General features: G+C 50.6%; 1 protein-coding gene across 5 annotated transcripts in view; it reads left to right on the top strand.

Annotated features, from left to right (window-relative positions):
- The window catches only part of LOC116947315 (apoptosis-stimulating of p53 protein 1-like), a 65,541-nt gene that overhangs the window by 10,136 nt on the left and 42,892 nt on the right, over positions 1 to 12,513 (top strand). Inside the window, exon 3 of one of the 5 annotated variants that reach the window (XM_076070477.1) lies at positions 8,360 to 8,446. The exons of 2 other annotated variants lie outside the window; for them this stretch is intronic. Coding sequence is in view for 1 of the 3 variants with exons in the window: in XM_032962904.2 (XP_032818795.2) it covers positions 171 to 320 (150 nt within the window). In the remaining 2 variants the exon portion in view is untranslated. Of the gene's footprint in view, positions 1 to 148; positions 321 to 8,359; positions 8,447 to 8,486; positions 12,058 to 12,513 lie in introns of those variants that run through there. 2 more of the 5 variants (XM_032962904.2, XM_032962907.2) reach the window with 2 other exon arrangements.

The following is a 12,513-nucleotide window of genomic DNA, read 5'->3' as shown; positions in this document are numbered from 1 at the left end:
TTTATCTATCTATGAAGAACAACCATTCGAATAGCAAGGGTTTTTATTTTTTGTTGGGGGGGGGGGGCGTGGGGTGTGAGTCGGGGGGGGGGGAAATCGACCCCGAGAGGAGGAGGAGGAAGAGGGATGGGGGGTGAGTGGTGGGAGGCAGCGGTCGAGGGAGGGAGTGGATGACCGAGCGCCGGTCCCGAGGTCGTCCTCTGCACGCTGAGACCGCCTGGGCCCAGGTCGGGATGTCGAACCGGGGCTTGCGTCGTTCGCTGGAGGTGAAGTACCGCTTCAGGGAGAGGCCTGTGGTGGTGAGAGGCAAGGCGCAACAGGTATGCGAGCACGGATCCACAGGTGTGCACGGATACTCTGTTGCCGTCGCGAGTTTGACGGGGAAGCGCCATTCATCATCAAACACCGTCATTTTTTTATCATCATCATCATCAAACGCCGTCAATGTATTATTATTATCATCATCATCATCAAACAGCATCATTGTATCAACATCGTCACTGGATCATCATCACCATCAAACATCGTCATTGTGGGGGGTTGTGTTTACGGTAATGCGCCGCTCATCATTAACATCATCACTGGATCATCATCGTCATTGTGGAGGATTGTGTTTACCGCATATTCATCAAGAGGGGGGTGGGGGGTGACGTGTTCATCATCATCATCATTGCATGTCAATTCGAGTGCACTAAAGCATCATCATGGTAATTATTATATGTGGTACATAGCATATCTGGTGCTTTGCTTACAAAGTCTTGGTCGATCCACTGCTGGATGAAGGATTTCCCTCGTGCCGTTTGGGTAATTAATGGGTTACTTGACCATACTTCACCACGCTGGTCAGTGCGGGTTGGTGAAGGGTGCAGAGCGCAAGACGGGTTCCGACGTCACTTCGTTTAGCCGCACGTGACCGGGAATCGAACTGGGGTGGAAGCCGGGTTCACAGCTGTTATGTTAACCTCTGCGTGATCCCCACCACCCCGGAATATCACTCGGAGGGCTAAAACATCATCATTGATGTGCTGTATCGTGCAGAATAACAGGACGACATCGTTCAGAGTCTATTATACAGATCGGTGCATAGCTCAACGGAATACGCAGTGCAGTATACTTCGCGGTCGGCATACCTTTGGTATTCTGACCATCACGCACCTCCGATTAGCACGGTTGACTTTGTACGGTGCGAAAGAAGTTCAACGTAGGCACATAATGCGGGGAAGAACTCAGGCCGGAGATGGCAGCGGTGGCGATCTACCTGCAAGAGTGGTCCTCGAAGGACGTTGTCGATTGTGACGAGGAAATCTAGAGCCAGAGGCTGGTGTGGTGATGGTGACGAGACAGCAAGTGTGGCCCAAGGAGGGAGCGCACCGTTTTTCACGGCCTTCCCACGCACCGACACTTAAGTACGGTTGGTTACATACGGGGCGGAAGAAGTTCTACGTACGTACGTATCACGTGAGCGCGGTGTAGACGGGGAAGATTTAAAGCCATATGATGGTGGTGGTGATGATGATGATGATGAGACAAACAGCGATCTCTGAAGGCCCTGTGTATAACAAGCGTTTCCATGATATGAGCTTTTGCTAAACAGGAGGGTTGGTAATTACACGCGTGGCTTCTGCGGAGGAGACAATGGGAGCTGGAAGCCGTGTTTGTGTCTGGCATTAAATATGCATGGAACCTAAATTCAGGTCAAATATGCATTGAGTTTATGATTATCCTATTTGTGTTTAAGGCTTTGAATGGGCTTGCACCATCATGCATCCAGAAATTGATCCAGCTACACTGCTACACACTGTACGATCCAGTCACACCATATCCAGCCACTCACTCCACTACCCAGCCACACACTCCACTACCCAGCCAGACACTCCACTACCCAGCCACACACTCCACTACCCAGCCACACACTCCACTACCCAGGCACACACTCCACTACCCAGCCACACACTCCACTACCCAGGCACAGACTCCACTACCCAGCCACACACTCCACTACCCAGCCACACACTCCACTACCCAGCCACACACTCCACTACCCAGCCACACACTTCACTACCCAGCCACACACTCCACTACCCATCCACACACTCCACTACCCAGCCTCACGCACCACTACCCAGCCACACACTCCACTACCCAGCCACACACTCCACTACCTAGCCACACACTCCACTACCCAGCCACACACTCCACTACCCAGCCACACGCTCCACTACCCAGCCACACACTCCACTACCCAGCCACACGCTCCACTACCCAGCCTCACACTCCACTACCCAGCAACACACTCCACTACCCAGCCACACACTCCACTACCCAGCCACACGCTCCACTACCCAGCCACACACTCCACTACCCAGCCACACGCTCCACTACCCAGCCACACACTCCACTACCCAGCCACACGCTCCACTACCCAGCCACACACACCACTACCCAGCAACACACTCCACTACCCAGCCACACACTCCACTACCCAGCCACACACTCCACTACCCAGCCACACACTCCACTACCTAGCCACACACTTCACTACGCAGCCACACACTCCACTACCCAGCCACACACTCCACTACCCAGCCACACACCCCACTACCTAGCCACACACTTCACTACGCAGCCACACACTCCACTACCGAGCCACACACTCCACTACCCAGCCACACACTCCTCTACCCAGCCACACGCTTCACAGGGATCTCTGAGATACACCGATCGTGCCCTGCTCCGCCTAATTGCCCTCCAGGCTCCGAACCTGGGGGTGACCACTGGTATTTTGTCCACACGGTGCCCAGCCCCTGGAAATCCCTGCCCTTGGAGGTCAGGGACTCGCAGTCGTTGGAGACTGAAGACCCCATCGGATGAACCCCATCAGCTGTTTAATATGGCCTCTAGTCCTCTATCGGGTCTCGTTCGTCTTTCTCTCGCAGGTTACTTCTCACTTACATTCTTCCTTCGCACGCATGGTGCCCTGAGACCCATTGTTTAAGGACCCCTATTATTCTTAATTTGTATGACACATTTCGGCTTGTCACAAATTAGGTCCTGCACAGAATGCTACTTATTAATATATCTCTATGAATCAATTTCTGAGTGTGTGTGTGTAATCCTATTTATGATTATATGTATGTGCCATTGCCAAAAACGTCGCCTATGATATATTTTCTTACAAGGCCACTGTGTTATTGACAAATGTGTGGAGTTTTTATTGTTGTGTCACGTACTGCCTTTCTCATTTGTACTGCCATGTGAGTACCCTGAATTCTAGAGCTAACATTAGGGGGAGCGCCTTATAATTCAGTAGGCGTGTGTGCGAGTGTATGTTAGTGGTAGTGTAGCAGTTAGCATGCTGCACTACGAACTCAGCGACCTGAGTTCGACTTCCCGCTCACGGCGAACACCAGTGACGATTATCTGAACGTGTCGTGGGCCTCCCCTAGGTCGACTCTGCCTCAAATGAGTACCTGGCGCAGTGTGTTAAACATCATCACTGGAGAGACAAAGGCGGCCGGGCGTGGTGCTGGCCACCCACCCCTTCGTGTGCCGTGCCGGCCTTCATAGGTGCTGCTCGCTAAAAGCACTTGCCTGAACAATCTGTTGAGGCTATACGGGAGGGTGTCTTTGTATGTGAGAGACCAGATTTCTTTCCACTTCTTTGACACCGGGAACAAGGTTGGGGCACGTCTTAATTTATTTCCCGAGCGTCTTATAATAATAATCCGGACAGTGCAGCAGTGCTGCTGTGTGACAATACTGTATTAATGAAACCCCGTGCATTTAAGCTTCTTCCTCGGCACTTTCTCACCATCTCTTATGCTGCGCCCAATGACGGATCTCCCGAGTTGTCCTTACACGGCTCATGGTCAAGGTTTAGCAGAGCGAAGGAGGGGGTGCGCAGCGGGCATTCCAAAGGATATGCTTCGTAGTAACTTGGCTTAATTATTTCCTCCGCCCTGAATAGTGCATAACAAATGAATCAACATTGCATGTGTAATACTTGCAATGTTGATTGCAATTTAATTAACGTTGCATGCATTACGGCACGTACATCCTAATCAAATCATTCCGAATGCATCTCATATCTCTCTTCTCTTTTCAGACATTGTAAGGCCTTGCAAGCTAAACAGGCTTTGAGCCTGGAAAGAAATGTACTTGGGTGGGACGTTGGCCGGCAATACCGGTCGTTGTGGTCCTTGGCAGTGCGGCGATGGGTTTCTTGAATCCGTCTGTGCCAATTTTTTTTAGTGTCATCAGGTATGCGTTGTGGGTATTTCGGATGTCTTCCCACGCGGAGCCAAACGCTTATTCGTGGTGTTGGTCAAACATCCCTAGGCAGCAAGCCTCTTCTAAAAATAAGTTTTGATACAAAGAAAACGTCGTGCGGCAGATGTGGTCAGGAAGAGGAGACAGTTGCGTATGTGTGTTGTTGAACTTATTTCGCATCGTACGTAGCCAACCGTGCTGATCGAGAGGTGCGGGGGGAACAACAACAAACTGAACACAAAAAGCAGTTCTAAAGAAATTAGTTTAAAATCTACGTGATTTAAAAGTGCATAGATCCAGTGGATTCCTAATAAAAAATATACGTGCAGGATGGAGGAGGGAAAATCATCGAGGCGGGCATTGTAGTGGCATTTGGAGGTTGGTGACCAAAGTGAAGACCTAAAGCCAGATGGTGGTGGTGATGAGTTTGTAAGCATGGTCTTTGAAGAACGTTTCAACCATAACAAGATGAAGACCCTCAAGCCAGATGGTGGTGACGTGTCCAAGAGGAGGCCCTGGGGAGGTCCGGTGCTGACTTTGCAAACAACTGTGGGATGAGGCAGAAGGAAGGAAGCGATGGCACCGTGAAGCGCATCGGCCATCGTGACGGCCCCTGAGATAATAATTATTAAAGGAGCATCTCTCACTGCATTAAGAATTAACGCTGCCTTAAATTGCAAACTTCTGTCCTGGATCATAAATGTGCTCTGTTGCTTTTCACGAACGAATGCCATTTTCCAAAAGCATTTTCCATCCTGTTCCCACTTGCCTCTTGTTATTTAATAATGTTGACCCCAATCAGGCTTCAATCATTTCCCGACATATACATACCCTTTTGTGTTTTCTAACTTTGTCCCTCGGACAATTATATATTTTAAAAAATTGTAGGGTCATCGTTGGGCTAGCCGTGCCACTGGGATAATTTTGCGTGCCAACACTAAATGTGCAGAGTCAGAGACATGGGTTGAAAACAAACGTGATGTATGGTAACAAGGGCTTAACCTTTGCCCAAAGGACACGCAGTGTCTGGAGATTCTAGCGTCGCCAATGTTCAGAGATGTAGACGTGGTGTGGTAACCGACCTTACTCAGTTGCCGGATTAAGCTAGTGCGGGGGCCTGTAGCGTACGTTGTTATAAAGGGACCCAAAATAAATAAAAACACGTAAATATTAAAAACACACATTTTTTAACTTGCACAGTAAAATAATTGTATTTTTTCATTTACTATACAGCGAGATAATACGACAAAAGACTGACCTTAAACACCCAGTCGTTCATAAAAGTTGAAGGCGGTATAGTACTATAGTAATAGAGCAAGTGCAAAATCACTGAACCGGAATATGATAGCTTGAAATCATTTAGCGCGGGGCCCTTGAAAGTGCGGGGCCCGTAGCTACTACACATGTAGTTACTTGTGCTACTAGGATCATCCGGTACCGAGTCCCTTACTCCCTCTACACCCGCCCTACCGCATTAGACGCCAACCCCGCGTCGGAATTCTCTTGGCGCAGTGCTGTTTTTGGTCGACTTCACTTGAGTTTGCAGTCTTATCAACGGCAGCTCCTACGGTTCAGAGGGGAGATTTATAAACAGGCACTGTACTGCAAGTTTGCCCGTGTGCGCTTGCATAGCTGCAAACACCCGGGTTCCTTGCGTATAGCGGTCGTCTACAGGCGGCTGTGGCGAGCGTTTGTTAGCGAGCGCACATTCAGGTCCCCAGAGCGCACATTCAGGTCCCCAGAGCGCACATTCAGGTCCCCAGAGTACACATTCAGGTCCCCAGAGTACACATTCAGGTCCCCAGAGTACACATCAGGTCCCCAGAGTACACATTCAGGTCCCCAGAGTACACATCAGGTCCCCAGAGTACACATTCATCCCCCCAGAGCGCACATTCAGGTCCCCAGAGCACACATTCAGGTCCCCAGAGCGCACATTCAGGTCCCCAGAGTACACATTCAGGTCCCCAAAGTACACATTCAGGTCCCCAGAGTGCACATTCAGGTCCCCAGAGTGCACATTCATGTCCCCAGAGTACACATTCAGGTCCCCAAAGTACACATTCAGGTCCCCAGAGTACACATTCAGGTCCCCAGAGTGCACATTCAGGTCCCCAGAGTACACATTCAGGTCCCCAGAGCGCACATTCAGGTCCCCAGAGCACACATTCAGGTCCCCAGAATACACATTCAGGTCCCCAGAGCGCACATTCAGGTCCCCAGAGCACACATTCAGGTCCCCAGAGCACACATTCAGGTCCCCAGAGCACACATTCAGGTCCCCAGAATGCACATTCAGGTCCCCAGAGTGCACATTCAGGTCCCCAGAGCGCACATTCAGGTCCCCAGAATACACATTCAGGTCCCCAGAGCACACATTCAGGTCCCCAGAGCACACATTCAGGTCCCCAGAGTGCACATTCAGGTCCCCAGAGCGCACATTCAGGTCCCCAGAGTGCACATTCAGGTCCCCAGAGTACACATTCAGGTCCCCAAAGCACACATTCAGGTCCCCAGAGTACACATTCAGGTCCCCAGAGCGCACGTTCAGGTCCCCAGAGTGCACATTCAGGTCCCCAGAGTACACATTCAGGTCCCCAGAGTGCACATTCAGGTCCCCAGAGTTTACATTCAGGTCCCCAGAGCGCACATTCAGGTCCCCAGAGCGCACATTCAGGTCCCCAGCGTGCACATTCAGGTCCCCAGAGTACACATTCAGGTCCCCAGAGTGCACATTCAGGTCCCCAGAGTACACATTCAGGTCCCCAGAGTACACATTCAGGTCCCCAGAGTACACATTCAGCTCCCCAGAGTACACATTCAGCTCCCCAGAGCGCACATTCAGGTCCCCAGAGTGCACATTCAGGTCCCCAGAGTGCACATTCAGGTCCCCAGAGCGCACATTCAGGTCCCCAGAGCACACATTCAGGTCCCCAGAGTGCACATTCAGGTCCCCAGAGCGCACATTCAGGTCCCCAGAGTGCACATTCAGGTCCCCAGAGTGCACATTCAGGTCCCCAGAGCACACATTCAGGTCCCCAGAGTGCACATTCAGGTCCCCAGAGCGCACATTCAGGTCCCCAGAGCACACATTCAGGTCCCCAGAGCGCACAAAGGGACGGTGAGGCCAGAACCAATGCCTGCCCGGCCAATGCTGATGTCTGCACACCGCACTAGGGTAATTATTTACGGATTTAGTTGTATATCTATGTATGTTGAACTTCTTTCACACCGTACGTAGCCGACCGTGCTTATCGGAGGTGCGGGGAAGGACAACAAACTAAACACAAAAGACTGTTCTTTCAGTCTGCAGGGGTGGGGGACCTTCTTTCTGCCAAGGGCCATTTGGATATTTATAACATCATTCGCGGGCCATACAAAATTATCAGCTTAAAAATTAGCCCGTTATATTTGGTCAAACATTGAATAAACTCACCCCTAATGTGATGGCTGGAGCTGCTTCTCTTTGGCGAGGCGTGTGATGATGTCAGCTGGTATTCACGATGTTGCTACTCGCAACTGCTTTTCCAGGTTTGCTTCTAGATGGATTGAATTTCGAGTCCCGCCTGCGGTTGCCTTGGCAGGGCCAGAGACCAAATGATTTCGCGGGCCGGACGTTCCACACCCCTGACCTAAGGGATGCCCGGGCTTTTTCAGATATCTCACTCGCCACTGACGCTAATCATGGCCGGGAATTGAACTCAGGTCGTAGGCTTCACGGTGCAGTGCGCTCACGATGGCTTCCCCACTGCCCCGCAGAGTTACAAACACGCGTACACGTGTTCACACGTAGAGTTGTTCACACGTACAGTTGTTTACACGTAGAGTTGTTCACACGCACACTTGTTCACGTGTACACTTGTTCACACGTAGAGTTGACACAGGAGTGATGGATTTAAACGGAAGACGATAATCACAATTTGGGTCAAAAGGCAACAAGTCTCCTTGCCCAACGTTTTGGCTGCATGGGGACGCGGCGTTGTTGCGGTGAGATATTTACACTCTGAACCGCGGTAATCCGAGTTCGAGTCTTGGCCCGGGCTAACATCAGTAGCGAGTTGCGTCTTAACCAATCCTGGTCTCGCCACAGATGTTGGACGCGTCCAAGTATCGAACTCAACGTCTCAGGATGCATTGCACAGTGCGCTAACCACTGCATCCCTACTCCCACCTTAGTGTGAGTATGTAAAATATATACACACACTACAGTTCCCTCTTTCCCAGGAGAGAGAGAGAGAGCGAGAAAGTAATAAGAGTAAATTAAATGCATTCCATCTTGGTAAAAAAAATCGTAACTCGACTAAACCCAGACTCCCAATTCTGGACAACGCCTTCAATTCCCTGCACGGCTGCTCAATTGATCTTGTGGGGACGTTGCCAGCCTCGCGTTTTGCGGGGCATTCCTACGGCACGGCAGGGGCCTAGTCCAGGGGCTGTGGGAGGTGGGTTGGGTGTGCCATAGCAGGTGGATCAGACTGGGCAGTGGCATGTGGGCAGATTAGTATCGGCCGCGGGTCGGATAAACAAAACCATTGAAGATAAACTTTTATTTATTTGTGAGTCGCCCCTCTATACACTTCCCACAGCAATGTGCCCAATCGAATCAGATGTCAGAAGTTAAGCAGGCCGGCGCCTGGCGTAGTACAGCACAGCACTTAGATGGGAGAGGCTCCACTGCTACAGGTGTGGGAGTTGCGTGGTGTGGCCAGGAGATGATGGGGAGTTTCTCCAGCTCTTCCCAGCTTCCTTCCGGCTTCCAAGGCGAACCGCTTATTCGTGGACAAACATCCGGATGTGGCAGGACCCTTATGGAAAAAGTGTTGCTACTCCAGAGGCTTTGCTCGTTACGTGGCATAAACTATAAACGACAAACATATTGAAAAAATGTTTTTACCAGGTAAGGCCCACTGAGCTATATAGCTCTTTTTTTTCAGAAGCGACCTGGCCATCACAAATGATAAGATCAACTACGTGGCTTATCTCGTGGAAATTTATAGCAGACAAATACTCTAAACGCGTGTTTCTAAATGTGGAGGGAAAAACCGGAGGACCCGGAGAAAAATCCACGCGACCACGGGCAGAACGTGCCAACTCCAAATATACAGCAGACGTAAGGGATCGTGATCGAACCCACGGCCTCCTGGATACAGGGTGAGGTAGCTAACATCGCGGCACAAGAAGAAGAGCCATTTTTTCGAATTCGGTAAAGAAAACTCAATATTTCAAGAGCTGCAATGCACGTGATGAACAGGAGACTGTTCTTAATAAATAACGGTCACGAAGCAGTCCTTAAAGAGCCAAATGCGGCTCAGTAGCCGCATGTTGCCGACCCCTGGCATCGGCAGACGTTTCAGCAGTTAGGCAACAGAGTGACAGGGTGGGCAGCTGTGCCAGGGCTGATGTATATAGGCACACAAGCCAGCAGATTAGGCATGCAGATGGGCTGGCAAGCCGGCACTCATGCATGCAGAGAGGTGTGTGGGCAGCCTGGCAGGTGGGCAAGCACAAGCAGGTGGGAAGATTTTTGTTGCAGCATTGCTAGAAGTTTTGCTGGTAGATAGGCAGGTTGGCAGTGGGCAGGTGGGTAGGCAGGCAGGCTGGCAGGTGCAAGCAGGTGGCCAGGCCGGTAGGATGGCTGGCAAGCAGGCAGGCAGGGTGGAAGGCAGATGGACAGACTGGGCAGTTACGTGTATAGACCGATAGCCAGGCACTTAGGCAAGGAGGTAGAGCTGGCTATGGCTGATGCAGGCGATCAGACAGACAGACGAGCAAGAGTGGGGGGGGGGGGTCAAGATGGTTAGTGAAACAGGCAGTCAAACATTAGGTTATGCATATAGACAAGCAGACAGATGGACAGCAAGACAGAAAGGCAGGTAGACCGATAGGAAGACGGACAGGTAGAGAGGCAGGGGTTCAGAAAGAGTGGCTGGCTGAATGGTGTTCCTTGAGTTTGGTTTGACTGCCTCAATGTTGAGGCCAGGTGTGCGGGTCTGTGCGGGCGTCCTGGTATGTGGAAAACATCGCTTGCGTGTGTTTGCGTTTGTGTACACGTGTGCACGTGGCAATGTAAGTCAGTGTGTGTGTATGAGTGGGTGTATTTGAATGTGTGTCTTTGTGGGTCGTGGAGGGGTGGAGTGCTGGTGTTGTGGTTAGCACTCTGCACCATGAACCGGGTTTTTCTGAGTTCTACTCCTGGCCAAAGCTTGCATCGGTGGCGAGTGATGTGCGAGCCGGTTAAGTTCGACTCGGCCTTAAATGAGTCATCTGGTGCCGTGCGTAAATCCATCATAATCAACACTAGGGACACAAAGGTGTCTGGGCGTGTCGTTGGCAGCACCACCCCCCTCATGCAGCGTTGCTGGCCTTCATCGATGCTCGGTAACAGCACTTGCCCCGACAGCCTGTGTAGGCTATACTGGGATCTTTGTTTATGTAAAAGGCCGAGCGATTACGTAAGTCGGTGTATGTGAGTGTGTATGTATGTGAATGTGTATGTATGTGAGTGTGTGGGGAGCGGTAGTGTAGCGGTTAGCGCGCTGCGCTATGAACCTGGCGACCCGAGTTCGATTCCCGCTCACGGCCAACACCGGTGACGATTCATTATCTGAACCGGTCCTGGGCCTCCCCCTAGATCGACTAAGCCGCAAATTAGTACTTGGTGCGATGTGTACGATGTGTAAACACCCCTTCGTGTGCCGTGCCGGCCTTCATAGGTCTTTGTGAGTGTGAGTGTATGATTGTGAGAGTGTGTGTGTGTATGATTGTGAGAGTGTGTGTGTGTATGATTGTGAGAGTGTGTGTGTGTATGATTGTGAGAGAGTGTGTGTGTGTATGATTGTGAGAGTGTGTGTGTGTGTATGATTGTGAGAGAGTGTGTGTGTATGATTGTGAGAGAGTGTGTGTATGATTGTGAGAGAGTGTGTGTGTGTATGATTGTGAGAGAGTGTGTGTGTATATGATTGTGAGAGTGTGTGTATGATTGTGAGAGTGTGTGTGTATGATTGTGAGAGTGTGTGTGTATGATTGTGAGAGAGTGTGTGTTTGATTGTGAGAGTGTGTCAGAGAGTGTGTGTGTATGAGTGTGAGAGAGAGTTTGTGTATGAGTGTGAGAGAGTGTGTGTATGAGTGTGAGAGAGTGTGTGTATGATTGTGAGAGAGTGTGTGTGTATGATTGTGAGAGTGTGAGAGAGTGTGAGAGAGTGTGTGTGTATGATTGTGAGAGTGTGTGAGAGTGTGTGTATATGATTGTGAGAGTGTGTGTGTGTATGATTGTGAGATTGTGTGTGTATGATTGTGAGTGTGTGTGTGTGTATGATTGTGAGAGTGTGTGTGTATGATTGTGAGAGTGTGTGTGTGTGTATGATTGTGAGAGTGTGTGTGTATGATTGTGAGAGTGTGTATGTATGATTGTGGGCGTGATGTTGAGCTTAGCGAGCTCTCCGCCACACTTCCTGCAGGCGTCTCTGGCTTTGTCTCGCGATTTTATTTCACTCACTTTGTGTCGCGTTGCCTGGCACACGGCAGCCGTGGCATCTTGACTCATCGCTATCTCTCCATGCTCTCTCTCACTTCGGCTTACATTCCCCCAACTGTAGTAGATTATATTTACTCTCCGAGTTTCAGTTAAAACAATAACCCTGTATCAAATCCGGGCGTAGCCTGCAAAGCCGGAGGTGGGTGGGGAGAAGTGGCTTAAGTTGGTGGTGGTGGTTGTTGCCTTATTCCGTGGCGTCGCATGGCCGTGACGCCTCCTCCTTCGCCGTGTCTGGTGGACACCTCGGACGCACGGTGAGCTGTAGGGCATCGCACACTCACCTGTGTCAGATATAGACACGGCACACTCACCTGTGTCAGATATAGACACGGCACACTCACCTGTGTCAGATATAGACACGGCACACTCACCTGTGTCAGATATAGACACGGCACACTCACCTGTGTCAGTTATAGACACGGCACACTCACCTGTGTCAGATATAGACACGGCACACTCACCTGTGTCAGTTATAGACACGGCACACTCACCTGTGAGCTATAAACATCGTACACTCACCTGTGTCAGTTATAGACATAGCACACTCGCCTGTGTCAGTTATAGACACGGCACACTCACCTGTGAGTTATAGACGTCGCACACTCACCTGTGTCAGATATAGATACGGCACACTCACCTGTGTCAGTTATAGACACGGCACACTCACCTGTGAGCTATAGACATCGTACACTCACCTGTGTCAGTTATAG

This window comes from Petromyzon marinus, chromosome 29 (assembly GCF_048934315.1).
Source record: "Petromyzon marinus isolate PM22_M1 ecotype Great Lakes invasive population chromosome 29, UKy_Petmar_22M1.pri1.0, whole genome shotgun sequence".
NCBI classification, from domain to species: Eukaryota; Metazoa; Chordata; class Hyperoartia; order Petromyzontiformes; family Petromyzontidae; genus Petromyzon; species Petromyzon marinus.
Note: the sequence above shows the minus strand (reverse complement) of the source record. Positions and strands in the feature narration are given on the sequence as shown.